The sequence below is a fragment of the Chrysemys picta genome, chromosome 2 (assembly GCF_011386835.1).
Source record: "Chrysemys picta bellii isolate R12L10 chromosome 2, ASM1138683v2, whole genome shotgun sequence".
Lineage (NCBI taxonomy): Eukaryota > Metazoa > Chordata > Testudines > Emydidae > Chrysemys > Chrysemys picta.
The window spans coordinates 50,826,915-50,854,327 of NC_088792.1; the positions used below are offsets into that span (position 1 = coordinate 50,826,915).

A 27,413-nucleotide genomic window follows, 5' to 3' on the forward strand; every position below is an offset into this window, starting at 1 on the left:
GGGTTGCCTAAGGAGGTTCAAGCAACAATAGAGGATCTCCTCTTCGAAGGGAGCACGCTCTTCAGCAGATGATGTACAAGGCACTCTACTCATTGAAAGATTCTTGCGCTGACCTTTGCACATGGGATTTACCTCACCTTTATAGAGAAAATTCTTGATCACAACCGATACTGACCACCGCCACAGCTGTTTTACCACCCAGAGTCCTGTAAGCTACCAAGAAAGTGGCAAAGACTGCAACAAGTCAGAAATCGGGCTTCGTCACCATTTTCTCTCCAGACTCAGAAGCCTTCTAAAATGGTATTTTAATGAGAGCTGTCACCACTTGTTGTTCACTTCTTCCCCATTCGACGATCGCCTAGCCTGTTTCATCCCACTGATCTTAACCTTGGACAGATGGATACTGGACATTATTTCCACTGGCTACCTTCAAGTTGCAGTCCACCCCACCTTCCAAACCCCTTTCCCTGTTCCTCTTCAGGGACCCCTTTCATGTGAGGATTCTCAAATAGGAAGTGGACTGCTTGATCCATCTAGAAGCCATAGAGCCTATAGCTCTTGAACACAGAAGGAGGAGTTTTTTCTCCAGGTATTTCCTAGTTCCAAAGAAGATGGGTTGGAGGCCAATCCTGGACCTCAGACAGTTGAATGTTTTTATCCGTCATACAAGATTCAGGATGGTTGCATGGTCTGCCATAATCCCTTAGCTGAAGAAACATGACTGGTTTGGAGATCTTGATCTGAAAGATGCATATTTCCATATGATATATATCCAACCCACAGGGCATTTCTGCATTTTATGGTGGGCATGAACCACTTCCAGTACAAAATACTCCCCTGGGGGGCTATCAGCTGCCCCAAGGGTATTCATGAAAGTTATGGCAGGTGTAGCAGCCCATTTCCACAAAATACCGTATTTCCTGTCCTCAGTGATTGGCTTCCAAAGGATCAACCACAACCAAGAAGTACACATAATATCGACTACCCTACTTGACCTGTGCCAGTCCTTGGGCCTTCATGTAAATCCAGGAAGGTCCACTTTAATACCTACATGAACTATAGTTTATCGGAGCAACCCTGTACTCAATTATAGCCAAAGCATACTTACCACAAGACAGGTTCCTAGCCCTCAGGGACCTCAGTGCTCTCATCCTTCTCATGCCTCACATGAGTTTGTTTCTGTTTGATGCTGGTGATGCGCATGGCAGCATGCATCTATGTGACCTCATTCACCAGATTACACCTGTGAAGTCCTCAAACCTGGTTTAAAATCAGTCTCCACCCTGAACAAGGACTCCTTAAAGAAGAAGGCCTTGCTTTTGCTTCCAGTTTGAATGCTTCTCACCTGGTGGAAGGAGAGGAACAATGTATGTATAGAGATCCCCTTCACTCCCTTTCCTACCTCAAAGATACTCATTACTGATGCGCCTCTCCTGGATATGGGAGCACACCTGAACAACCACATAGCCCAAGCCTCGTGGACTCTGCAGGAGTCCACGCCTCTTATTAATCTGCTAGAACTACAGGCTGTCTGCAGATGCTTCCTATCCAGTTCAGATCAAGTCAGACAACATGACTACTGTTTATTATATAAACAAGCAGAGAGGAACGAGGTCTGCACCACTATGCAGGGAAGTGGTACAACTGTGGAACTGGTGCATCCAGCACATTACCCTCTCCGCAGTACATCTTCAGGAACTCATGAATTCCCTGGCAGACATTTCAGAAATGACCACGAGTGTGATCTCCACTCCTTAGTGGTCCAACAAATTTTCCAACAATGGGGATACCTGTCTTGGGACCTCTTTGCACCCAAAGAAAACAAGAAATGCCGAGCTTATTGCTCTCACAACAGCAGGGGTCTGAACTCAAGAGGGGATGCCTTCCTAGTCCTTGGGGGTCAGAGTCATTTAATGTATTTCTTCCCTCTCATACCTCGTGTTCTCTGGTGAAAGTAATTCTAATAGCATATTGGTGGCTCCATCATGACCACTGGCATGTGCATTCACCTACAATCATTTTGCCCATGACTCTCTCGGAATGAAGACAGAACTGACCATCCCAACCTGTCTTTCTTCCAGCTCACAGCGTAGTTTTTCTGTTGGGCAACAGACTTAGAGTGAACCTGCTCAAATAGGATGCAATCCATCTTGCTTAATAGTAGAAAACCTTCCATACTTGTTATGCTACTATGTGGAAGCATTTTCCCCTTTGTTTCCAGAAAACTCACCTTTCTGCGGAACCATCAAAACATCCCTATATCCCTGACTACCCCTCCCTAAACACATCAAGACTTTCAGTCAATTCAATGAGAGTGCATCCAGAGGCTATCACCACATTTCACTGCCCTGTAGAGAGCTACTCAGTTTTTACTCATCCCTTGACAGTCCAATTCCTTAAAAGCATTGTTAGCACTTTCCCTCTGGTAAATCGACCGACAGCTCTCTGGGATCTGAATTTAGAGCTGACAGTGCTGATGCAGCATCCTTTGACCCTTTGGCTTCATATGTATCAATGAAGGTGGCCTTTTTGTCAGCATTTACTTCAGCTAGGAGCCTCAGGGCAGACCTGCCTTATATCATCTTTCACAGAGACAAGATGTCATTCTGACTACATCCTAAGTTTGTTCCTAAGATCCCATCAGACTTCCATCTGAATCAAACAATTCATCTACCTGTATTTTATGCAAAGCCCCACAACACTAGAGTCACAGGAAAATATACTTTCTAGATATACAAAGGGTCCTGGTTTTCCACTTGGATCGAACAAAGCTATTTCAGAAATCTCCTTGCCTGTTCATTTCATTTGCCGGAAGATTGAAGGGCAAGGCCATCTCTTCCCCAAGACTCTCAAAGTGGATCTCTGGCTGCATCCTTCTCTGCAACCAGCTTTTAGAAACTCTTCCTCTGCATGGTATCAGGGCTCACTTAAATAGGGCACAGGCTGCCCCAGTAGCATCACCTCTTTCTCAAATTTGCAGGGTAGTTACTTGGAGCTCAGTCCACACAGTCACCGGACACTATGCCCTGACTCAAGTCTTGGCAGATTCGGGTGCCATTTAGTTCATTGTACCATCCTCCTAAATTAGCAACTGCTTGGGAATCACCCACAGTGAATACCCATAGGGACCAGCACTCGAAGAAGAAAAGAAGGTTACTTACCTTATAGTAACTGGAGTGCTTTGAGATGTGTGGTTCTTCTAGGCATTCACGACCTGCCCTCCTTCCCTTTTGCTTCAGATCTTCAGGTGATTTGTGAGAGCCAAGACTATACCAGGGTTCAAAAAATAACTAGATAACTTCATGGAGGATAGGTCCATCAGTGACTATTAGCCAGGATGGGCAGGGATGGTGTCCCTAGCCTCTGTTTGCCAGAAGCTGGAAATGGGTGACGGGATGGATCACTTGATGATTAGCTGTTCAGTTCATTACCTCTGGGGCACCTGGCATTGGCCACTGTCGGAAGACAGGATACTGGGCTAGATGGACCTTTGGTCTGACCCAGGATAGACATTCTTTGATTTGTGGTATTGTTGGAAATGAAGGGGCAGTCTGTCTGCATCATCACTTATACCCTCGGTTCATAGCATGTGGAAGCATAGTGCACAGATGTGGACCAATACACAGTGCTATTGAAGAATTTCTGATCCTGGGTGCACAGAGTGCATGTGTACCCCCAGTGAATATCCATAGTGACCAGACATCTTGAAGGTAAGTAGCATTCCAACATTTTTTTTGGTTTTCCCATAATGAATTTATAGGATTTAACACAAATGAGCCTCCTTTACAAATAATCATTTAAATTGCTACTTCACTTGGCTCTCCTGTTACATGGTCCTTCCAAAGAGTTATTGGACACACCATGGACATAAACCAGTCTGTAGTTTGGTATATTAACCAATTTTATTGAGGTTATTCTTAAGAGAATTAATCTATATATTTCTTTTCACAGCGATATCACATAGAAGCACGCAATGAGGGAATTTTAATGACATAATTTTTTTTTTTCAGTCTTTGGAACCATTGACTGCACACGCATGGCTGTTTTTGGAGGGTGAGATTTTCAAAGGGACTATATTGAGTGCCAAATTCTTTCTGGAACTTTTGAAAATCCCAGCCATGTTGCCCAATGCCAATGACTCTTCATACTTAAAAAGCACATGGTTCCATATATAAGTTTTCTTTTTAATGAAGTCCTAATGAAATTCCCGGGATTAGCTCCATGGGAGGAATGTCTAAAGATGCACATGCTGAAATAACGAACCCCAAGGGGCTGTAATTCCCTAGGGATAGCTGGACTGCCACAGTTGGTCTATACTGGGGCGGGGACCAGGATAGAACTGGCCAAAGTAGTGCAAAGAACTGCAGGACAGAATTGTGTACAGTATTTTCTGTTACCAGTTTGTTTTCCAAATTGACCACTGAAGAACCCAATTTTATTCTATTAAAGTAAAGAATATGGAATTTATTCAGATAAATGGGGTTGTTTGTTTTTCAGTCGGTGTTTTGTGCTGTACATGTCAGTTTTTCAGACTAGTAACTTTCTGGATGATTTATGAAATATGACCTAAATTTGATATAAAATTATCCTTTTAACGGATTATTCTCAAACATCTTGTATTTATATTAGGCCAGTAACAGCAGCAGACGGTGTCTGTGTGTAGAAAGAATTCTGTATTCTCCCACAGGAATTTCAGGGTTTAGATTTTCATTGCTATGTTAATTTCTAGTATATATGAGTTTTTGGCTACAATCATCCTACATGACCAGTAAAAGAACACCAGTATTGAGTCCTTTTTGGAAATATTTATGCTTGACGAGCTTCATTGGGTATAAATTAAGTATATGAATGTGCACTGAAACATGGTGCACGCTCTTTAAAGTGCCATCAGCTGGGATGTGTAATCTTTCATGCATTCTTGTTTAGTGTCTGCAGATCTGGAAGCTAATGTGGTTGTCTTGGAAACAGGGTTTTTCCCTGCAAATATCTACATGTTCTAGAATATACTGTTTCTGATGTTTTTACATTGGCTTCCAGGAAAGCCTGGAAGTAGTAGGCTTGAACTTCCCAAGAAAAAAATTGATGAATTTAAGGTGATCGTCCTTCAGCTAGAGAACTTTGTATAGAGCAGTGTAAGAGATGTTTCCATTTTGTGCTTTAATTATGTGCTGCTGATTTAGATTGGCAAAAGCCCTATAATTTATTACATCAAATGTCTGAATGAGATCACAATTGCAATTAACTGGAAGCAATCAATGTTAGAAAACTCCCAGGCTATAATTTGCTTTAGTTATATTTTTTAGTATAAAAGTGAAAAAATACAATACAATCTGTTAAACCTTTTTTCTTGTGCTTAATTGATGGTGTGGTTAAAAATGTTGTTCCTCATTCTATTCTACTTGTAGGCAAGTGGTAAAACTTTGTATTCTGCCTGTGTGTGTGGCATTACATTTGCCAGACAAAATAGCAAGTGTAGGCAAAATGCATTGGACAGATTGTTTAGTTGGCGAGAAAGCTGCCAAATAAAGCATAGAAAATTAAAACAAAACAAAAACAGAGTCATCTTTGGAATTGACTTTTCTTCTGAGGATTTATTAGAATGTGTATGAATATTTCTCAACAAAGCATTTATTTCCTTTCTATAACTTCTTTGGTTACTGTCTATTCTTTTAGAGCTAGGTATACTTTATCATCATATAGAAGATTATAAAATAGGTTTATCATCCTGTTTATATATTAGAGTTCCAAAATGAACAATTTTCTTTGCTTGTTTTGAATTTTTTAATTAGATTCATTAAGGTTTTTTATATTATCCCTCTAAAAGTAAATATTTTTCTCTCGGTACCACTTTAAAAGCCTCCCAGAGCACACTGACAGATAGTTGGAGAAGTATTTTTTTTCTTAAAAGAAGATAGTGTCCTTTAAGGCTAGATTGAAACCTTGTTATGTCCAAGAAGGGGAAAGTCAGAACCACTCTTGAGCCGCTACATGGACTACTCAGACACATGTTCTTTCCTCACCCCATTCCCTTCCTTCTGTTAATTCCCTCACTTATTGTGGAACATTTAAATTTCAGATGGTAATCTCTTTCTACAGTACTAAAGCAACTGCTTTCCTTCTCCTCCTCCTCACCACTTCCTGTGCAGGGTTGGTGACTTTTATAGCTTTCTTCCAAAACTCATGATAGTATGTCTGTCTATTGTGCATATTGATCTCTCTAAGACAGGGGTGGGCAAACTTTTTGACCTGAGGGCCACATTGGGGAAATAGAAATTGCATGGTGGGCCATGAATGCTCACAAAATTGGAGTTGGGGTGCGGGGGGTGGGTGAGGCCTCTGTTTGGGGGTGCAGGCTCTGGGGTGGGGTTGGGGATGAGGGGTTTGGGGTTCAGGAGGGTGCTCTATGCTGGGATCAAGGGGTTTGGAGAGTGGGAGGGGAATCAGGGCTGGGGCAGGGGGTTGGGGCATGGGGAGAGGCTCAGGGTTGCAGGCTCCAAGTGGCGCTTACCTCAAGCGGCTCCCGGAAGCAGTGGCATGTCCCTTCTCCGGCTCCTACACGTGGTGCCGCCCCTGACGCTTGGAGTGGGGATATGCGGCTGCTTCTGGGAGCTGCGTGGTGCGGCCCCCGATGGGCCATAGTTTGCCCAATCCTGCTCTAAGGTCTGCTAATATCTGGTTTGTGTATCTAGTTTTTGGCCTCTCTCGGTCATCTTCCGTCCACGATCATTGCAAGGGCTATCCTACCAGTATAACTTACAGGTCTCCATTGGACTTGTCCATACCAATGTATGTAACTTAACTTCCCTCAACTTGTCTTCAGTTGGGGCAACCCACATTAGGCCCCTCCCATCCTCATTTTTTCCCCCGTCCTGGAATGCCCAAACATTTGACCATCTCAACATCTTTGTTTCTGTTTTGGAGAGTAAGCTGATATTTTTTCTTGTAGCTGGCTAAGTCTGTTCCATACACTAGGAGAGGTCAAGTTACAGTTTTATACACTCTGCTTTTTAACTTAATTGGCATCTTTTTATCACAGAGAAGTGGGCCCAGCTCCCACCATTTGCACCAGGCAGCTTCAGTTCAAAGTCAGGCATCACTCAGGAGGGCACCATAGATAGCAACTGTTGACCCTAGGTATTTAATTTCTTTTGCTGTTCTAAGCTCTCTGCCTGTAATATCCTTTATGGTGGGTCCTCCTCCCTCAATTATTATAGCCTCAGTCTTACCAACATTCACTCTAAGTCTCGCCTGCTCAAAACTGTTCCATTTTTCAAAGTTGGTGTGCAGAGTCTCACAATCTTCTGCACATATCACTAAGTCATCAATGAACAGCATATTTGAAGGCCGAATCCCTTTGTATATTTTTACTCATCACATCCAAGACAATCGCAAACGAAAAGGGTTCAACGCTGACCCCTGGTACAGGCCAGTGTTTACTGGAAATTCTTTGCTGTAGCCTCATTTGGTTTTGACTATAATAGTCACTCCATCATACATATCCTGGATAAGACTAATGTATCCTTACAGTGCACCACTCAGTCGCAAGCTCCACCAAACTAATTCTTGGTACATGATCATAGGTGTTCTCAAATCCATAAAGATCATGCCCAGTTTCAGTCTTTTTTCTGAACTTCTCCAAGAGGATTCGTAGGACAGATGTAGCATCAATTGTACTACTTCCTGGCATAAATCCATACTGACCCTTCCAAATGTAAACTGTTCTATGCAGACATTTTTCAATTATCTTCTCCCATAGTTTCATAGCATGTCAATTGCTTTCTTCTTTCTCATACTGGTTTTTAAATAGACTTTGTTTCCCTACTTTTTCACTATTGGGGAACAAGTTCTAAATGTAAGGCCTGATCCAAACCCCATTATCATTAGCAAAGAGACCCTTTAAAGATTATGGGTTATTATGAGACCATGTATAAGGTTTTTAGTGACCTGGAATTTAGTTCTTAATTATTAAAATCACCATGCCTAGTCATAAATAGTGAATATTAACAAAGTTATGTTACTACTAAAAAATTGAGAGCAAAAGCATTCAAGACATATATATTCTACATCAAAGTAACACACTTAAGTACAGATTAATTATCCATAATTTATAATATTCTTACCTCTGTTATGTTTTATTACTGTTATACCACATTACTGACTTAACAGCATTGCTCTGCACCTTGCTTGACAGTGAGGACACACAAACTTTCCAGCTTTGTCCCAATCTAAGATGTCTCATGTAAAAAATCATGTCCAATTCGAACGTCCTTTATGGCAGGGTGCTGGGCGAGAACTGCTGACTCAGCCCTCTGTCACGCCAGCTCCCATTAAGGAAAGTAAATTGGAGCTGGCCTAATTGGTGAATGGCAGACAGCTGCCCGCCCAATTAGCCTGGGTCTATATAAAAGGCTGGGAGGGAGGAAGCCAGAAAAAGGGGGAGTGAAGGAGTGGAAGCAGAGCGATAGCTTCCCCCTCCTGGGTGCAGACCTAGAACCCAAGCTGTGTCTGGTGAAAAGGTGGTGGGAGCAAAACCTGTAAATAAACGACACCCATGGTAACTGGACCCCAGGGTCTCCGAGGGACTTTGTCAGCACAGCAGGGGCAGGAGCCAAGAGGGCCCTGCAGCGATCCTGCTACATCCTTAAACAAACAAACCAAAATGGTTGAATCTGTCATTGAGCCGTTTCACATTCCTCTAAATAAATGTCATTCCTTCCTCTTAACATCGTTAGTAAATTATGTTCAAATAAAGCAGCCCACTTACTATCTTCCTGATCTAATAATACTTCTCCATGCTCATTACTAAATACTGCATGATTATATTCATCAGCTCCATTGTAACTGAGCCATCTTTCATTCTCTTCTACCAAATAAAAAACAAAACAAAACAGTAAATAAATAAATAAATAAAACATGACTTATGTATATGTAGTTGTAATTCACATGAATCACCACAAGGTCTTGACCCCTCTCCTTTTTCATTACAAAATAACTTTTCCTGACTCTCAAACAAAGTCTTCCATCAGCAGTCTTAGGCAGTCTTCCAATTCACTACCTTTTAGTGCCACTCCCTCAATGGCCGGCAGGGGAACCCAGGCCCGCCTTCTACTCTGGGTTCCAGCTCAGGGACCCCCTAAGCAGCAGTCAAGGTCTGTTCCATTCTAGACCTTCCTGCCTTTCCCTGAGCCTTCTCCTATATTCCTGGCCTCCCCCCTCTTTGGGTTTGCCAGCCGAACTGCACCTCTCTTCTCCCAGGGAGTGACTGCAGACTTTCCAAGCAGTCCCTCTTTGCTGTCAATTCCTGCCTTTATAAATCCGGCCCAGCTCCTTCCTCCTCAGCTGGGCTCCCTCTCTGTCAGGGGTTTACTTAGCCACCTGATTCCTCTCAGCTGTGGCTTGTTGGTTTAATTAGCCCCTTTTGTGTTGTTTAATCCTTTCAGGACAAGTGTGGGGTGAACACCCCAACACAGGTGGCTTTACACCGTCTTTCTACCCACCAGTCCTAAGGGCAGCTGTGGGGCTGGTTTGCTCCCTCAGCACAAATGAGAGTGGCGTTTTTCTTCTGCAGCCATATGATACCACTTTCCGTGTTTTACTTTAGTCATGTTTAGTGTGTCCAGGAAAAGAAACACCTGACCTGGCCCAAAGAATGAAGATGTTGTTTCATCAGTTTAGTCATTTTCTTCATTTGTAATCTAATCTATTTTGAATAGATAAATACATTATGATTTTCCTTTTCTGGATTAGCAAAACTAATCTTAAGAATTTTGCTTTTAAAAGAATCATGCAACTATTTGCTGACAAATCATACAGGTATATATAACTGTGAATTATCCCTGTTCTCAGTCTCTTTTATCTTCTACATCTAAGTTCATGGATGTTTGGTCGTTGGGGTTTTTTTGTGTTTGTTTGTTTTTATTTTTTCTCCTATACAGTGAACCCAAGTCCTCTGGGGCTTTACTCAGTGATGGGTCAAACCTTTTCATCGCCATAAATTCCAGGGCCAGAAGGAACCATTGTGATCATCTAATCTGACCTCCTGTATAACACAGGCTATAGAAATTCCCCGAAATAAATCCTAGAACAGATCTTCTAGAAAAAAAATCCGATCTTGATTTAAAATACTTTATAGAATGTAATCAAGTCACTCCTTAATCTTCTCTTTGATCAGCTAAATAGATTGAGCACCTGGTGTCTGTCACTATACGGCAGGTTTTCTAATCCTTTAATCATTCTTGTGGCTCTTCTCTGAACCCTCTCCAATTTGTCAAATCCTCCTTGAGTTGCGGACACTAGCACTGGATGTAGTATTCCAGCAGTGGTTGCACCAGTACCAGATACAGAAGTATTTTACAGAAAAATTATATACAGAAGAAATAACCTTTCCACTCCTACTCAAGAGTCCCCTGTTTATATATTCCAGGATTGTATTAGCTCTTTTGGTCACAGCATCACAGGCAGAGCTCATGTTCAGCTGATTATCCAGCATGACGCCAAAATCTTTTTCAGAGTCACTGCTTCCCAGTTGCAAGTATGTCCTACATCCTTTATTCCTAGATGTATGCATTTCCATTTAGTCATGTTAAAATGCATACTATTTGCTTGTGTCCAGTTTACCAGCTTATCCAGATTGCTGTGTATTAGTGTCCTGTTCTCTGCATTATTTACCACTCCCCCAGTTTTTGTGTCATCTACAAAGTTTATCAGTAATGATTTTATGATGGGGTTTTTTCCAGGTCATTGATAAAAATGTTAAATAGAATAGGACCAAGAATAATCCCTGAAAGACCCAATTGGAAACAGACTTGCTTGATAAAGATTCCCTACTTACAGTTACATTTTGAGACCAATCAGTTAGCCATTTTTAATCCATGTAGTGTGTGCCATGTTAATTTTATATCATTTTAGTTTTTTAATCAAAACATTGTGCAGGACTAAGTCAAACACCTTACAAATGTCTAAATATATATCAACACTACTATCTTCATCAACCAAATTTGTAATCTCATTAAAAAAAGATTGTTACTTTGACAGGATTTACGTTTCATAAACCCATGTTGATTTGCATTTATGAGACTTCCAGCATATCAGGAAAAACATCCTAACTGTCAGGGTAGTTAAGCACTGGAATAAATTGCTTGGGTAGGTTGTGGAATCTCCATCACTGGAGATTTTTAAGAGCAGGTTAGACAAACACCTGTCAGGAATGGTCTAGATAGTAGTTAGTTCTGCCTTGAGTGCTTCGACGTCCCTTCCAGTCCTATGATTCTATACGTCACTAAAATTGAAATCCCCCCTGTATATTGTAGATAGGTGCATAAGGAAGAGATCATCCTTAGTTTGATTTGGTGGTCTGTAGCAAATACCAACTAATACCCCATCTTGTACTTTATCTGTTAGGACAGTGTTTCCCAAACTTGGGTCGCCGCTTGTGTAGGAAAAGCCCCTGGCAGGCTGGTCCAGTTTGTTTACCTGCCACGTCCGCAGGTCCAGCCGATCGCGGCTCTCACTGGCCGCGGTTCGCTGCTCCAGGCCAATGGGAGCTGCTGGAAGGGTCATTCATCTGATGAAGGGGTATTCGCCCACGAAAGCTTATGCTCCAATACATCTGTTAGTCTTAAAGGTGCCACAGGACTCGCTGTTGCTTTTTACAGATCCAGATTAACACGGCTACCCCTCTGATTTTGGACAGTGTGTGCCTCTCCTTTTGTGCACTCAGTCCTTCTTAAGTAGGATGTAACCATTAATTTTAACATTCCAGTCATTCAAATCATCCCACCAGGTTTCAGAAATACCAACTAGATCAAATTAATGCTCATAAATGAGCAATTCAAATTCCTCTTCTTTGTTACCCAGGCTTGTTGCATTGGTATACAGGCAATTTAAGAATTTCTTCTCTTCATGTCCTTTAGTTCCTTGATTAATTTTGTTCTGAATATCTCCATTTTGTGCTGGGTGCTCCTTTTTTTACCCTCCCCTTTTGCTATCAGTTTAATCCCCTCCTGACTATTCTAGCCAGCCTGTCCCTGAAAAGATTGGTCCCCCTTCTACAGAGATGGAGACCCTACAAACTATACTGCCTCCTGTCCCCATAGAAGGTAGACTAATGTTCCACAAAACCAAAACCCTACACCACATATGTAGTCATTTATTCATGTGCAGAATCTTCTGCCTTCTGTCTTCTTTTGCTCATGGGACAGGAAGGATCTCAGAAAAGATTTCTTGTATATACTTCTTCAGCATGCTTTTGAGTTGCCTGAAGTCATCTACTACACCTCTACCTCGATATAACGCTGTCCTTGGGAGCCAAAAAATCTTACCGCGTTACAGGTGAAACCGCGTTATATCGAACTTGCTTTGATCCACTGGGAGTGTGCAGCCCCACCCCCCCGGACACTGCTTTACCGCGTTATATCCGAATTCGTGTTATATCGGGTCACGTTATATCGGGGTAGAGGTGTATCTGTGAGATATCCTGTGACACAGTGTCATTAGTGCTGATATGACTTCAGAAGTCTTCCCATATCTTAGAATGGCATCTCATGTTTTGGCTCTGGGAAGGGAGCCTGTTGTCTCCTTGTCTCTTGAAGAATGTTCTTTTGAGTCTTCTGAGTATCGAGTCTCCAGCAAGGATCGTCTATCTTGAATGATTGGAAATCTCTTCTTGGGCAAGTTTGATTTTCCTACAGCTACCATCCACATGTGTGTCCTGTACATTTCTCTGTTCCCTTGGTTATGATGTATCATGAGAGGTATCTTCCATAGTTTCTACATTGAGGACCTGTTATCTATTTGAAACTTCTAGCTGTATGTAATTCCTCCTGATTGTCTTCTCTCTGGGGGACACAGACTGCCCAGTTTCATCTGTCTCCAACAGTGTAGAGTGCCCCCATGTCCTCTTGCCTGGTTATGAGCCACCAGACCTCTTCTCTGACTTCCTCTATGTCCAATTCCTTGGTAGCCAGATGCATTTTTCCTTGAACTTTGGGTACTGGTATTTTCACAAACCTTGCTGTCTAGGAACTCCTCAGTTTCTCTGATTCTCAGTAATGTCTCAAGTTACCCTTCCAATCCAAGAATCATTCCCTCCAGGACAGCCACCAACTTGCACTTCATGAAAATGAAATCCCCTCTGTTTTCAGACAGGAAAGAGAACATGGCACATCCATTGCAGGTCACCACCACTGTTCCATCGCTGGCCATCTTGTTATCACATGTAGTGCTGAACCTGGAATAAAAGCCTCTCTCACTCACATTTTCTTTTAACCCTTCGTTTCTGAAGAAGAACAAAAATAAGGATACTGAACTTTCTCCAAGTAGAAGAGACAGTGAACCCCATTCTCCCAAGCAAAAATGGTCTCTTATGTGTGCTTTCGAATTTATTTCTGTCATCAGCATAACGTAACAGCATTCACTGAACTAGGTGGCAGTCTGTACATTGCAGTTCAAAGGAGATGTTTTTTTCTTCTGCACTTTGGAGCCAGCAAGACTGATACTTTCTTCCTTTGTCATGATATTTTAGAACTTTGAAGATCATGCATTCAATTGCCTTTTTATAATTTATGAATTCCATGGATGTTAATGATTCAAAGATAGGAAGAAAACTGTATGAACCTCATTATTATTTGACTAACCCATTCGTTTTATCTCTGTAGTTATCACTTACTGTAAATATGGTCTTGCCCTTTTTTGTAGAAAAGGCTTAAAGAAGGTTTGCTTTTTTAAATTAACATAATTTTCTAAGGAGCCTTAGTGATGTAAGACACAAGTGTCACTGAGATTTTTTTAAAATGGGACTTGTGCTTAAGCCACTTTATTTAGGCTCTTTTGAAAAATCCACCCAATAAGCCTAAAAAGTATTCTTTAATATCTCGTATTTCACTTGCCGGTGGCTTAAATGTAGTTTTATTGGGGAAGCAATTCTTAATTGCTCTTAGTATTTTGCTTCACAGAGTGGTAACATACAGAATTAACTAGGGCCCTGATTTAGCACAGTTTTTGAGATTGGTGTTTTTCGACGGCTGTACATTTAGCGTGTAAACTCTTTGGGGAAGAGACTTTGGGCTTGATCCCTGCCCCTTCTTGTGCTCTTTGTGTGGATAGAGTGATACACAAGGGACAGAAAGCTGCTTTAGCAGTTCTCCTTGCTTAGCGAAATACCCAGGTGGTGTAGAATTGCTGCAGTTTGAGCCAATAAGGAGTCATTAAAGCCAGTGCTAGTTAGAGCAGTCCTAAAGCTGTTCTAATATGCACCAGGGACCAAACTAGCGCTGACTGACCCTGGCCCCACCTTACCTTGGACAGGGAGACAGAAAGACACCTATGTGCCTCCCTTTCCTCCTCAAGTGCACTCAGCCTGGCTGTGAAGCACCTGCAGACCTAGCCACTTGTCTTCAGTTTTGTCCATTTTGCAGAGTGCCTGCTACAAACTATTAATAATATACTGGGCAGAATAATCCCTCCAGTATGTATTGCAATGTAATGTATTGTGATGTACTGAGGAGTTTTTCTATAGTTGGAAGTTACCAAAAAAAAAAAAAAAACCAACCCCAAAAAACATTGTGGCAGAAGAGAGGTAAATTGCTGATATGGTAGTGAAAAACAAAACAATTCATTAATTAAATTGCTTGCAATTCTCATTTGAAGGACTATGACATATTGGTAGGTATTCACAGAAAGGTGATCTATATCTAGAGTATTTTACTACATGAAAACTAAGACATGCTGCAGGCACTTCATTCTTGATGCTCTTGTTACCTACATCTAAAGGATTGAATTCATCTCATGGGGACATAGAGGAGATGCATATTTATTTGAAGATTAGGTTGTTTTCCCATTATGGCTTTAACTTACTGTTGGAGTTTGTCTAAACTGTGCATGTCAAAATATGTATGCAATGAACAAAATGTCACTTGATATTGTAAGCAGAACCTTAAATTTACAGTTTTCCAAGTCAGCAAATTATATAAAACATTTTGTAGATGTTTGCAAATTAAGTAAAGAATAAATATGAATTTCAAACAGCAACAACATTGAATTCAGTAAGTATTCACATCAAGTTTGAGTGGTTCCTGAAATGGCACCACAGACAAAGTCAGATCCAGTATATTTATTCTTTTAGATGCTACTTTTGTAAATATGCTTTTGTGTTGATGCATCATTGCCTTTAGGTATGATAAGGTCAGACTTTTTCACTTTCTGGTAATGCAAAAGAAAAGGATGACATGTCTTTAAGCTCGTATTTTCAAGTCTCTGATTCATATCAGTTTGTGATGTATGCAGGAACTATTAAAGTTTTCTGAGACATCCAAAGCATTTTCACCTAGAGACAAATTCTGATGAACACACATACCCTCACAGAGGCGGATGTCTCCAGGCAAAGGGGAATCAGTGGTGATATGCATCTAGATGGCAACTATTGGGTGCCACCCTTGAAATGTCATGGAGCAGAGAACTGTCACACAGAAGAGGTGGAAGGCAAGGGATTGGGTATGCCCAAGGGACATGTATTCAAATCCCTAGCTCTCGTCCCTTCTCGAGTGGGGATGCGGGAGCTAGGGAAACTGCTATACCCTCAGAGCTGCAGTAGCAATCACAGAGTAGCTCTCAGCTGCTCACCATGTGGGGGAAGGTATTCCTGCCCCTTTGGAACCTAGCCTCATTAGGAATGGCATAGCTTCTGACTATGTTCTCGTTAACATCAGTGCCTTGCAAATTGTGACGTCTGAATGTTAGAATGTAAAGAAAATGGATATACCATAATTCATTGTCACAGCCAACATTTCATTTGCACAATTTATAGCGTATATGGTGTTCTGCTTTAATAGACACAGTCTATTTTACACAGTCTGTAAAATGACTTTAGATTCATTTACTATATTTTGGATTCTTCTTTTTTTTTTTTCCAATTTCTGTCCTAGAGATATGTTGCATAAATGCCAAGAGCTTTACATTGCTTGTTTTCAGTATTGTTCCTGAGCAAGATTGTACAGCTGTTGGTGTTTGGTATTCTAAGAAGAACTGCACAACAAGAAGTTGATTTTTTTTCGTCTAAATCTACCACTTAAAAATCAATACTAGTTGGATTGTTCTTTGTGTAGAATTTTGCAACTAGAGTGAAAGTAAATAATTTGCCTGTGTAACATGTCAGTGATTTATTAGACTACTAAAGGCTTCGGAATTCAAATTTGGCCATCTAACTTTACAAGAATTTGTACAGACTGTAGAACTGAAGACTAGCTAATCTATCATCTATGTTGTTTATAACATTGGATTTTCACTTGTCTGTATACAATCCCATCCACAAACCTAGGGTCAGTTCCTGCCTAATGTAACTCCACTGAAATCAGTGGAATTACAGTAGGAATTAATTTGATCTCTTGAATATAAATATAAATCATAGTTAAAACGGACACTGTCCTGAACACACCCCTAATTTAAGAAGGGGAAAAGTGTAGTGAGGAAGAGAACACAATGTTGTGAAAGAAAGTTTTTAAACACTGAGTTATAGCTCCTGTTATGTTAATAGAAATCGTGGACCGAAGTCCCTGGACTAAAAATGTGGAGCATCTGCCTTAACTTAGATTTGCTTGTTTAATAGTTTTGTTCAAAGACTTAATTATCCATGTATTAAACTTCAGAGCCATTGGATAAATTTATATAGAATCTGATCCAAAGACTATTGACTTTAATAGGTTTTGGATTAGACCATACACCATATATGTGGACGTGCTATATTTGTGATGAATTAAACATATAGAAATACATTTATCATATGCCTATGAATACATCATTTGGCCACTAATTCATTTCCCCAGTATATATTCTAAATTACAATTGTAATGGTGGCTTTTGTAATGAGAAGACTTAAGCGCTAGTAACTGGACTGATATCACCAACTCAGTTCACGTAAACCACTGAACAATTCTAAATGGGAATATATCTCTATTCTCCCTCATCTAGGTCTCTCCATGATTAATCCTTTACAAAAAGTGTTGAATAACTGTTCTGAATAGGCAATAAAATAAAACAGTTATTCAATAAAATTCAATTAAAGCAATATTTTAATGTATGCAAAATGTAATTTCTTTAGTAATTCAAACTGTTGTTGTATTCAGAGTTACACTTCAGGATTTTTAGAAGATGTTAGTGTTGCTTGTGGAATGGACCATAAATACATTATGCTCAAATGCATTTTATGCTTCATTTCTAACTTTTAGAGTTTTATTGTTCCCAGGTCTTCTTAAGAAAAGTAAATAATTAGGCTCCAATCCAGCAAAACACTTAAGCCTGTGTTTAACTTTAAGTATTTAAATAGTTCCATTGATTTCCATCAGTGAGCATCCTAGGCAACTCAAAATGCTCAAATCCTGTAGTGATCTCCCTCTAATCCCACCCTAGATCCGGATTGTCTTAAAAAATAAATCTACCCTTGAAAACATTTTGCTTCCCTTTTCACCCACTTCCTCCCGCACTTCAGAACTGACATCCAGTCCTGTTGCATGAAATAGATTTCCCAGCCTGCTCACAATATCATTTTCTTCTCAGCTTCAGCAAAAGCCCTTGTGCCGAGAAGTGTGTATATATAGGAGGTAACAGCTGGGAATCTGGCTCAAAACTGCAGCTGTCAGAATCAGCAAGAAGGGGCCACTGAGTAGGTGGAAGGCTTGTTGAGATGTTCTAAGCCCAGCAGTGTTACAGCTGTATTCTGCTGCTGCAATTGCATTGCCTAATTACCTGGAACAAATTTACAGAACCTTAGGCTGTCTGGCCAAACCAGGAGTCTTGACAGTCAGCAAATTATAGTTGCCAGAGGCTTTTCAAAAGAGGGGGAAAAGTAAGTTTTAATTCTTGTCCCCCTTCCACTTTAATCCCATGCTACTTTAATTTCTCACTATCTCTTATAAAAGCTAAATTGGAGGCATTTTAAATAGCTCTCCTTTTAATATTGAGGATTACACAGTGAGAATTGTACATATTCATTGGCCTGTGCTTTACTGTTGAAAAGCTGGAATGGGATTGAGGAAGTGGTTTGTAATAGGAGAAAAGCAAAGGGGTCTTGAACAAACAAGTAAATATTCAAAACAATATGGAAATGTTTATCCCTTTCCTTGCCGTTTCCCCTTATCTTCCTACTAGCAATTATTAGAAAAGATGGTTACCATATTAGTGCACAGAGTGTATGAATCCCCATTAAGGATTCTGCCACCCTTGTTTCTTCTTAGCATATGTACAACATGCCTGAGGTGGCATGTGAGCAGGATTCATCACTGACTATGGTCCACTGGTTGGATCATTAGCTTCCCTGGCCCAGACCGTGTACTGATGGGTAGTGCAACATGAACACGGATCCATGCCCCCCAACATGATTACTTACGGTACACAGTACCTTATACTTTGAATAGTCCCATTGAAACCAGTAGGGCTGTCCAAAGAGTAAGGTACTACACACCAAGGGCAAGTGTGGAAGAATGTGGGCCCTTAACCTGTAAAGGCTAGTTTAAACAAAATTATTTTGGGACTATTTTCACCACTGTTACTCATGTTGGTTAGTACCTTACTACGTATTGTGGTTAGCTGTTGATAGATGTTTGGCTGCGTGTGTGTGTTTCCTCTGTGTACTGCCCCAGCCCTGTGCAGACAGCTGGCACGGCAGACCTTGAGCAAACCACCCAATGACCACAAGATCCATTAAGGGATGTAGGCACCCAGCCAGGTATATTATTGACGAAGCTTGGTACTAGTATCCCACAGACTCTACCAGACCACTAATACATGTATGCCCGTAACAATGGACCAGCTCAGTGAACGGTGGGACTTTCCATTCCTCTGTAGGCCAGACAAAGATACTTCCTCTGAGACACATCTTTATGCCCTGATACAAACAAGTCAGTACTGCCCCCTGACGTGGCTAGTTATTACTAGGGCTGTCAAACGATTACAAAAAGTAATGTTGATTAATCACACAATTAAAAAAATTAATCTTGATTAATTGTGCAATTAATCGTGCTGTTAGGATATGATTTAAATATTTTTGGATGTTTTCTACATTTTCAAATATATTGATTTCAATTACAACACAGAATACAAAGTGTACAGTGTTCACTTTATATTTATTTTTATTACAAATATTTGCACAGTAAAAAAAACCTAGTATTTTTCAATTCACCTAATACAAGTACTGTAGTGCAATCTCTTTACCATGAAAGTTGAACTTACAGATGTAGAATTATGTACAAAAAATAACTATTCAAAAACAAAACAATGTAAAACTTAAGTGCCTACAAGTCCACTCAGTCCTACTTCAGCCAATTGCTCAGACAAACAAGTTTGGTTACAATTTGCAGGAGATAATGCTGCCCGCTTCTTGTTTACAATGTCACTGAAAGTGAGAACAGGTGTTCGCATGGCACTGTTATAGCTGGCATCACAAATACTTACATGCCAGATGCGCTAAACATTCGTATGCCCTTCATGCTTCAACCACCATTCCAGAGAACATGCATCCATGCTGATGACAGGTTCTGCTTGATAACTATGCAAAAGCAGAGTGGACCGACGCATGTTCATTTTTACCATCTGAGTCAGATGCCACCAGCAGAAGGTTGATTTTCTTTTTTGGTAGTTCAGGTTCTGTAGTTTCTGCATCGGAGTGTTGCTCTTTTAAGACGTCTGAAAGCATGCTCCACACCCTGTCTCTCTCAGATTTTGGACGGCACTTCAGATTCTTAAACCTTGGGTCAAGTGTTGTAGCTATTTTTAGAAATCTCATATTGGTACCTTCTTTGCATTTTGTCAAATTTGCTGTGAAAGTGTTCTTAAAAGGAACATGTGCTGAGTAATCATCCGAGACTGCTAGAACATAAAATGTATAGCAGAATGCGGGTAAAACCGAACAGGAGACATAGAATTCTCCTCCAAGGAGTTCAGTCACAAATTTACCGGTAGTTATTTTTTTTAATGAGCATCATCAGCATGGAAGCACGTCCTCTGGAATGGTGGCCAAAGCATGAATGAGCATATGAATGTTTAGCATATCTAGCATGTAAATACCTTGCAATGCTGGCTTCAATAGTGGCATGCGGATGCCTGTTCTCACTTTCAGGTGACATTGTAAATAAGAAGCAGGCAGCATTATCTCCCGTAAATGTAAACAAACTTGTTTGTCTTAGCAATTAGTTGAACAAGAAGTAGGACTAAGTGAACTTGTAGGCTCTAAAGTTTTACATTGTTTTGGTTTTGAATGCAGTTATGTAACAAAAAATCTATATTTATAAGTTACGCTTTCACAAAGAGATTGCACTACAGTACTTGTATGAGGTGAATTGAAAAATACTATTTCTTTTCTTTATCATTTTTACAGTGCAAATATTTTTAATAAAAATTGTATAAAATGAGCACTGTATACTTTGTATTCTGTGTTGTAATAAAAATCAATATATTTGAAAATGTAGAGGAACATCCAAAATATTTAATATATTTCAATTGGTATTCTATTAACAGTGCAATTAATTATTTTTTAATCACAATTAATTTGAGTTAATCGTGTGAGTTAACTGTGATTAATTAACAACCCTAAAAATGCTATTTTGTTTTTTTACAGTGCAAATACTTGTAATCAAAAATAAATATTAAGTGAGCACTGCACACTTTGTATTCTGTGTTGTAACTGAAATCAATACATTTGAAAATGTAGAAAACATCCAAAAATATTTAAATAAATGGTATTCTATTATTGTTTAATAGTGCAATTAATCACTTGAGAGCCTTAGTTATTACCAATCACCTTGTACATGTTGGTTTGATCAAAACATTTTTATTACGTACTGTTATCTTGACTGTATCTTTTAGGAGGGGTCAGTGTGTTCCTATTATCCTTGGGGAATGTTTTTGTACCATCCTTGATATGGGGATGTTTTGGGACCACTTGATATTGGGATGTATTTACGTGACTACTCTGTGACTAGCACTTCTTAGGAATGTGTATTTTTGCAGTATCAGCCCTGGTTTTGCCAGATTCTGTGAGCAGATTCTGCCTCATACCAGGCCTCTGCTACAAGGGCTTATGTCTCAAGCTCTCTTCTTACTACATTCCCCCGCTTTTTGTCTTTTTATGGAGAGAATGTTTACCCATTGTTTTGTAAATGCATAATGCATGGACTGAAGCTGGCCTAGTGGGCTAAACACTGTTATGTAGCCACCTTATTTTTCCATTCACATATTTATGCCCCATCTGTCTCTTCGTTTGCACATTCCCTTGTACCACTGATGGACAGATTTTATTTTTTAATTGTTTTTAGTTCCTTATAGTGGACCTGGGAATGTTAGGCCCAGGACCATGACTGAGGTGCAGGCTGTAGAGTTGTGCTTTGATAACCTATGAGTGACATGAGGAGGTCTTTATACTTAGCTGATGAGATGGGCTTTGGTCAGGATTATAATAACACGCATATTTGTATATGTTTGTACCTTAAACATTTTTTATAGGACACATTTGGTTCAACACACCTTACAGAGTATTCAAGTATACAGATGTTGAACAGTCCTTACAAACTGCATAAGTACAAACGTTTGCTTTTAAAACATTAATAAGCATTTGAATATTCCTTATAATTATTATTTATTATGATGGCAGTGTTGCTAGCTAGTTTTTTTTTTTTTTTAACCCAGTGTTGTAATTTGGCTTTTTTGGTTTGACGTTGCATGTAGTAACACATTTCCATTAGGGCAGTTACTGTTATGGCTTGTATTTTCATTAATCTGTATTACACTGAGTGTTTGCACTATTGAGTGGAGAGCACCATCCTTTGGGATTGCCCACCAAGGTATTTTTAATCTTTTTTTGCACACTTTTATCAGTGTGGTTAGATGTTTGGCTGTGTGTGTGTGTGTGTGTGTGTGTGTGTGTTTCCTCTGTGTGCCGCCCCAGCCCTGTGCAGACAGCTGGCACGGCAGCCCTCTAAAAATAAATACTTGCTTCAAAGATTAACAATTGAATGTGAGTAATACAAACATTAATAATGAGAAATTGGTAAAAATTCTGAGAAATATAGTTCTATACCTAAATATACCGTACTTTTAGCAATGCAGTTTTAAAAAGCAGCAGCAGCTAAGAATTGTCCTAAGCATATGCTGAAAAAGAGCAGTTATTGTAGCCTAGACTGTTAGTGTTGGCATGCAACATTTAGCCATTAGCATGCTTTTAAAGTTAAACATGTTATGAATGATTAGGGTAGAAAAAGTCAGAAGCATTCTACTTCGGCAAAGGAAATGATAGGTCAACATTCTTCATTGCACCTACTAGTATAAGGCTATTGCGACTTAGAAAGATGCAGTGTAAGCTTATGAATTTAATACATTTTGTAATAGTTAAAATGGTGTTGAAAATTTGGAGAGGGTATAGAGGAGAGCCACAAAATGATCCAAGGGCTGGAGAAGATGCCATATAATGAGCGATTTAAGAGATCAATCTTTTGAGCTTATCAGAAAGAAGATTGGAGAGGTGACTTGATGACAGTGTATAAATACTTTCAGGGGGAGAAAATACTGGATACTAAAGGCTCCTGCTCAGTCTAGCAGAGAACAGCATAACATAAGACTGGAAGGGACCTCCTGGTTCATTGAGGCCAGTCGCCAGGCAATTGTGTACCAAGAACTCATGGCTCAAAGTTAAAGCCAGACAAAATTTAAATGAGCAATCAAGCACAAATTTTAGCAGTGAAGGTGATTAATCACTGGAACATGCCACCTAGGGAAGTGGTGGGTTCTCCATCTCTTGTAGTCTTCAAATCAAAACTTGGATGCCTTTCTGAAAGATATGGCTTAGTCCAGGTGTCGGCAACCTTCGTGAGACATTTTGTTTACGTTGACCATCCGCAGGCACGGCCCCCCGTAGCTCCCAGTGGCTGCAGTTTGCCGGCCAATGGGAGCTGCAGGAAGCAGCGACCAGCACATCCCTGTGGCCCACACCACTTCCCACAGCTCCCGTTGGCTGGGAATGGTGAACTGCAGCCCCTGGGAGCTGCGGGAGGCTGTGCCTGAGAACAGTTAATGTAAACAAAATGTCTCATGGCCTGCCAGTGAATTAACCTGATGGGCCATGTGCCGAAGGTTGCCGACCCCTGGTTTAGTCAAACACAAGTTATTACGCTCAATGCAAGGGTAGCTGGGTAAAATTCTGTGGCCTGTGTTATATCAAATATCAAACTAAACAACTTAATGATTCTCTTTCGCCTTAAAATTTGAATCTTTGCATAGTGAGATCTTATTTTTCTAGTGTGCATACTTTTTGGGGTTTCTTTTAGTAAAGTTTTTGGGTACATTTAATTTCCTCTCTCCTGCCCAATAAAGAAAATGCTATCCCTGGATCCAGCTCCCCTGGATAGATGTGTAATTGAGGGCTAAGCTGTAGGATTTAAATTTTAAAAAATGAGAGAAGTAATATAATATTCTTAATAAATCTTTCAGTCACTGTAATTGACAAAGCTAGGACCTTGGGTGGTGAGATTCCCTATTGTGATCATCTTGAATTTGGAGATATTAGTATTGTAAAAATAATTAAGTAGGATCATATTTTAAGTTTAGATAACTACATCATAATGCAATTTGCATAAAGAATAGTAGTAATGTTCATTACCACTCCCATTTATTTTCCTAGAAGACTATTGCTGTCCATGGCAATTATTTAATGCTAAAAGGTAAAACAAGGCAAAAGCTCTGTGTAAAGGAAAAGTTGGAATCAGACATCGGTGCCCTAAGCAGTCATCTAAGTAACTGATAAGCATTTAGAATGTCTATTCACCAAATAAATCTTTACCCATGAGAATATCTTCATCATTTCAAGCAAGTAGAACCTTGGACCTTGCGAAGAGAGTTAAAACTGGTGTAAATGCAGAATTCTCTGTAATTTGAAGTCTTTAAACTATGATTTGAGGACTTCAGTTACTCAGCCAGAGATTAGGGGTCTATTATAGGAGAGGGTGAGTGAGGTTCTGTGGCCTGCAATGTGCAGGAGGTCAAGCTAGATGATCCTGATGGTCCCTGGTGACCTTTAACTCTGAGAACCATTCCACCCTATCAGTGCCTTTCACACAGTCATTGCCAATTCATAATATGGTATTTCCTTTTGTTCGTTGTCTGACCTCTTTCTGAATGCCACAGGATTCTCTTTTTGAAAAATTGCTTTGTTTATAAGTTTTCACTTTCAAAGCTTGTGATGCTTACAGAATTATTGTAATGCATATGAGACCTGATCAAAAACTCACTGCAGTCAATGGAAAAGCTTCCATCAGATGGTTGGGGGGAATGATAACCAATGTCACCATGAGACCAACTGGATATCTTGTATGCATTTTTTAAATTATTTGTACATATGCTTTGAGCTCTGGAGAGGTGCATTTAAAAAAATGCAATATAGATAAGAACCCCCAGGTGAGGAAGACACATCAGCCACAATTCAGGAAAACATTCTTGTTCAGTAAAACACTTACACATGTCTTAGGTCAATAGGGCTCAGGCGTGATCTTAAGCACTTTTCCAAATTGGGGTTAGAGACAGAGTATTCCAAATTAGATAGGGTTTTATGGATCAAAATCTGATTTTACCAGGAAGCATGTGACTAACCAATAGTTAGCTCAGGCTTTGGAGCACAGAATATTGTCAACATGCTACTAAGCAATCAGAGAGCAATGTTATAGATTAGATGTTGAGTTGTTCAGTAATTTTCAAGACTAGCCCCATGAGTGTATTGCAGTATTCTAGTGTGTATTGGCAGGGAAGTAGTATCAGTCCAATCACACCAATGTGCAAAGTGAATTCTGTTGATACTTTTGCTCAATAAAATCTATAAAAACATAGCATCTACAATTAAATATACTATTGGACAATGAAGATGCATGAATTGATAAAACATGCAAATAAAGTGGTAGAGAGCTGATGCAGATTATTTTTTTTTAAGCAGAAATGTAAAATTACCAAAAGACATTGGAATTTTGATATATATATTTTAATAGGTTTTCATTCTTAGTGAAGATGCCCGTTTCATCATTTTGTTTTGTAACTGATCCAGAGAGGGATGCATGGTAAAAGGACTGTACGCTTTGTATATATTAGCAGAGTCAATCAACATAAATCTTGCTTTTGTCATCTTTCTTTGACTTTTTTTTCCTTTCTATACTAGATTTATGCAGAAATGCTGTGGCAGCAAGCTAACGAAGACAGACAAAACTCAAGAAAAAAGACTTGCTTTGGAACCCCCCTCACAGAGGAGAAACTTAATGACTTCCATAATGAACAGATTGGACAACTGCAGGAATTGATGCAAGAAGCCACTAAACCTAATAAGCAATTTAATATTTCTGATGATTCTGAATACAAGAACTAGATTTTTAAATGCACTTAAAAGCATTTTATAGCGCTTCCTTTTTCAATTTGAGTAGAACATTATTATGAAGAATAATGAAAGCTGATGATGTAGTAAATTTTGTGTGTTTTAACCTGATGTATCTGTTTCCTTATGCAGTGATGTTAGAATTACTTTATGGTCCCAGGTTATGTAAATTATAACAAACATTTGCACTTTGTGGAACTTAGAAAATGTGCTTTATTTTAAGAATTTGGTAATTGTCATGTTTTCAAAATGGGAAGTTTTATGCTAGAATTGGATTTAAGCACCTGGTAGGTTTTGATTTCAAGCCAAGTCATTATTTGTATATCATCCACTTCTTCCTCTAATAATGGAAAGGATGCAATCAACAGTAATTTTCTGATGGGGATTCAGCAACTACAGTACAAAGAAGGAATGTGTGCTACTGATTTGGGTTTATTGCATTGCAAAGAAGTAAACCATGCTTACAAGGATGTGTCATTCTTTCATTTGAATGCTGGTTTTCTTCATAAGTTTTATTGTGGAATTTTCCTTTAAACAAAATACATTTTTTATTCCAAAATTCACCCTGCTTAAGACCAGTCTTATGAGCAAAATAATGTTTTTCAGTTAGATCCCTAGAATCTATCTAAGTAGGATTCCCTTCCTTATCCCTGAAATCCTGCTACTTTACAGATAAATTGTCTTATTAATTCAGCAATAAAATAATTCTTTAGTAGAAATGCATACACTGAGTCATTGTTATACAATTAAAATATAAAGAAGCTTAAAGACTTAGTATCGTCCCTTATTCTGCTTTTATACAGGAAAAAAATGTTATATCTGATAAAAAAAAGCCTCCCATCGCTTCAAAATGCACAACCTATGTGCTCAAAGGCAATTTTCTCTTCAGTATTTTAAACCTATATTTATAATTATTGCTCATGTTGTTCTACTTTTGGATCTTCCACTGACTACTACCTGTAGAGTGTTCAAGAGAAGATAATTTCTTTCCTCTTTAGGGACAGCAGCTTTGACAAGGAATTGCATTTACAGATATGTCAAGTTGTAGCAAAATGCTGTGTTTGCCTAAGTTACAGTTCTGGGAGCTAATTCTGAGAGGTTTAGGGAGCACCCTCTATCTCCCAGCTCCTAAAACCCTCAATACGAGCTGCAGGCTGTTTATCACCATTCAAGGATCAATCCCTAGATTCTGTACAAGGGGTGCTTTTGATTGCTGTGGAGCATGTTCTGGCAGCATGCCTCTGCTGCTCTTGTTATTTTGCATTGTAGTACCACCCAAAAGCCCAGCTAGTATCAGGACCTCGTGTTATTATGTAAACACATAGGACCACATGGTCCATTCAAAAGTCTTTAGATTTTTTTAAATCAAACTCCAGTTCAGACGTTTGAATATAGCTCCTAAACTTATCAAATTTAAATTGGATTTACAGTAAATGTGGTAAGTTCCTGTAATAAGTCTACTTGAAGTTTTAATGGGGAACAATGTGCGCTTTCATGGGAAAGCCTCTTTAAATAACCTCACTTGTAAAACTTTTTTTTATAGTTTCAAGCCAAGTCAGCACCCAACATTTTATATTTCTGCCGCTAGAAAATTAATATTTGAATGTGAAAAACTGTTATTCTAAGACTAGTTAAATGCAGCTTCCTTTGTCAGCACATAAAATGAAACCAATCTGACTCTTAAATAGCTAGTAGAATATGTTTTTAGTCATATAAAAATATTTGGTGGCGGAGTTAGTCACACATGTCTCGTAGACAAATTGGGTAATAGAGTGATTTGGTATGTAAATATCTACATTAAAATATTTAAATGGACAGTGGATCTGAAACTTAAGGTAAATTGGAGATAAGATAAATCTGTATTTAAAAAAAAAAAAACCAAAAAACCACCACCTCTTTTTAATAAATGCAAGAACTCAAGTTTAATTTTGTCCCTGAAGTTCAATTTTTTCAGTGCAGAGTTTTTATTATCAGCTTGTAAGTAAAACAATATTCTTTACCTACACATTTCACAAAAATCCAGTAT

At 39.4% G+C, this 27,413-nt stretch overlaps 1 protein-coding gene across 1 annotated transcript in view; it reads left to right on the plus strand.

Annotated features, from left to right (window-relative positions):
• Positions 1 to 26,155, plus strand: part of SDHAF3 (succinate dehydrogenase complex assembly factor 3) — a 77,204-nt gene extending 51,049 nt beyond the window's left edge. Inside the window, exon 2 of the mRNA XM_005299865.4 lies at positions 25,178 to 26,155. Coding sequence (XP_005299922.1) covers positions 25,178 to 25,381 — 204 coding nt within the window. The 3' untranslated portion in view covers positions 25,382 to 26,155. The remainder of the gene's footprint in view (positions 1 to 25,177) is intronic.
• The last annotated feature ends 1,258 nt before the right edge of the window (positions 26,156 to 27,413 follow it).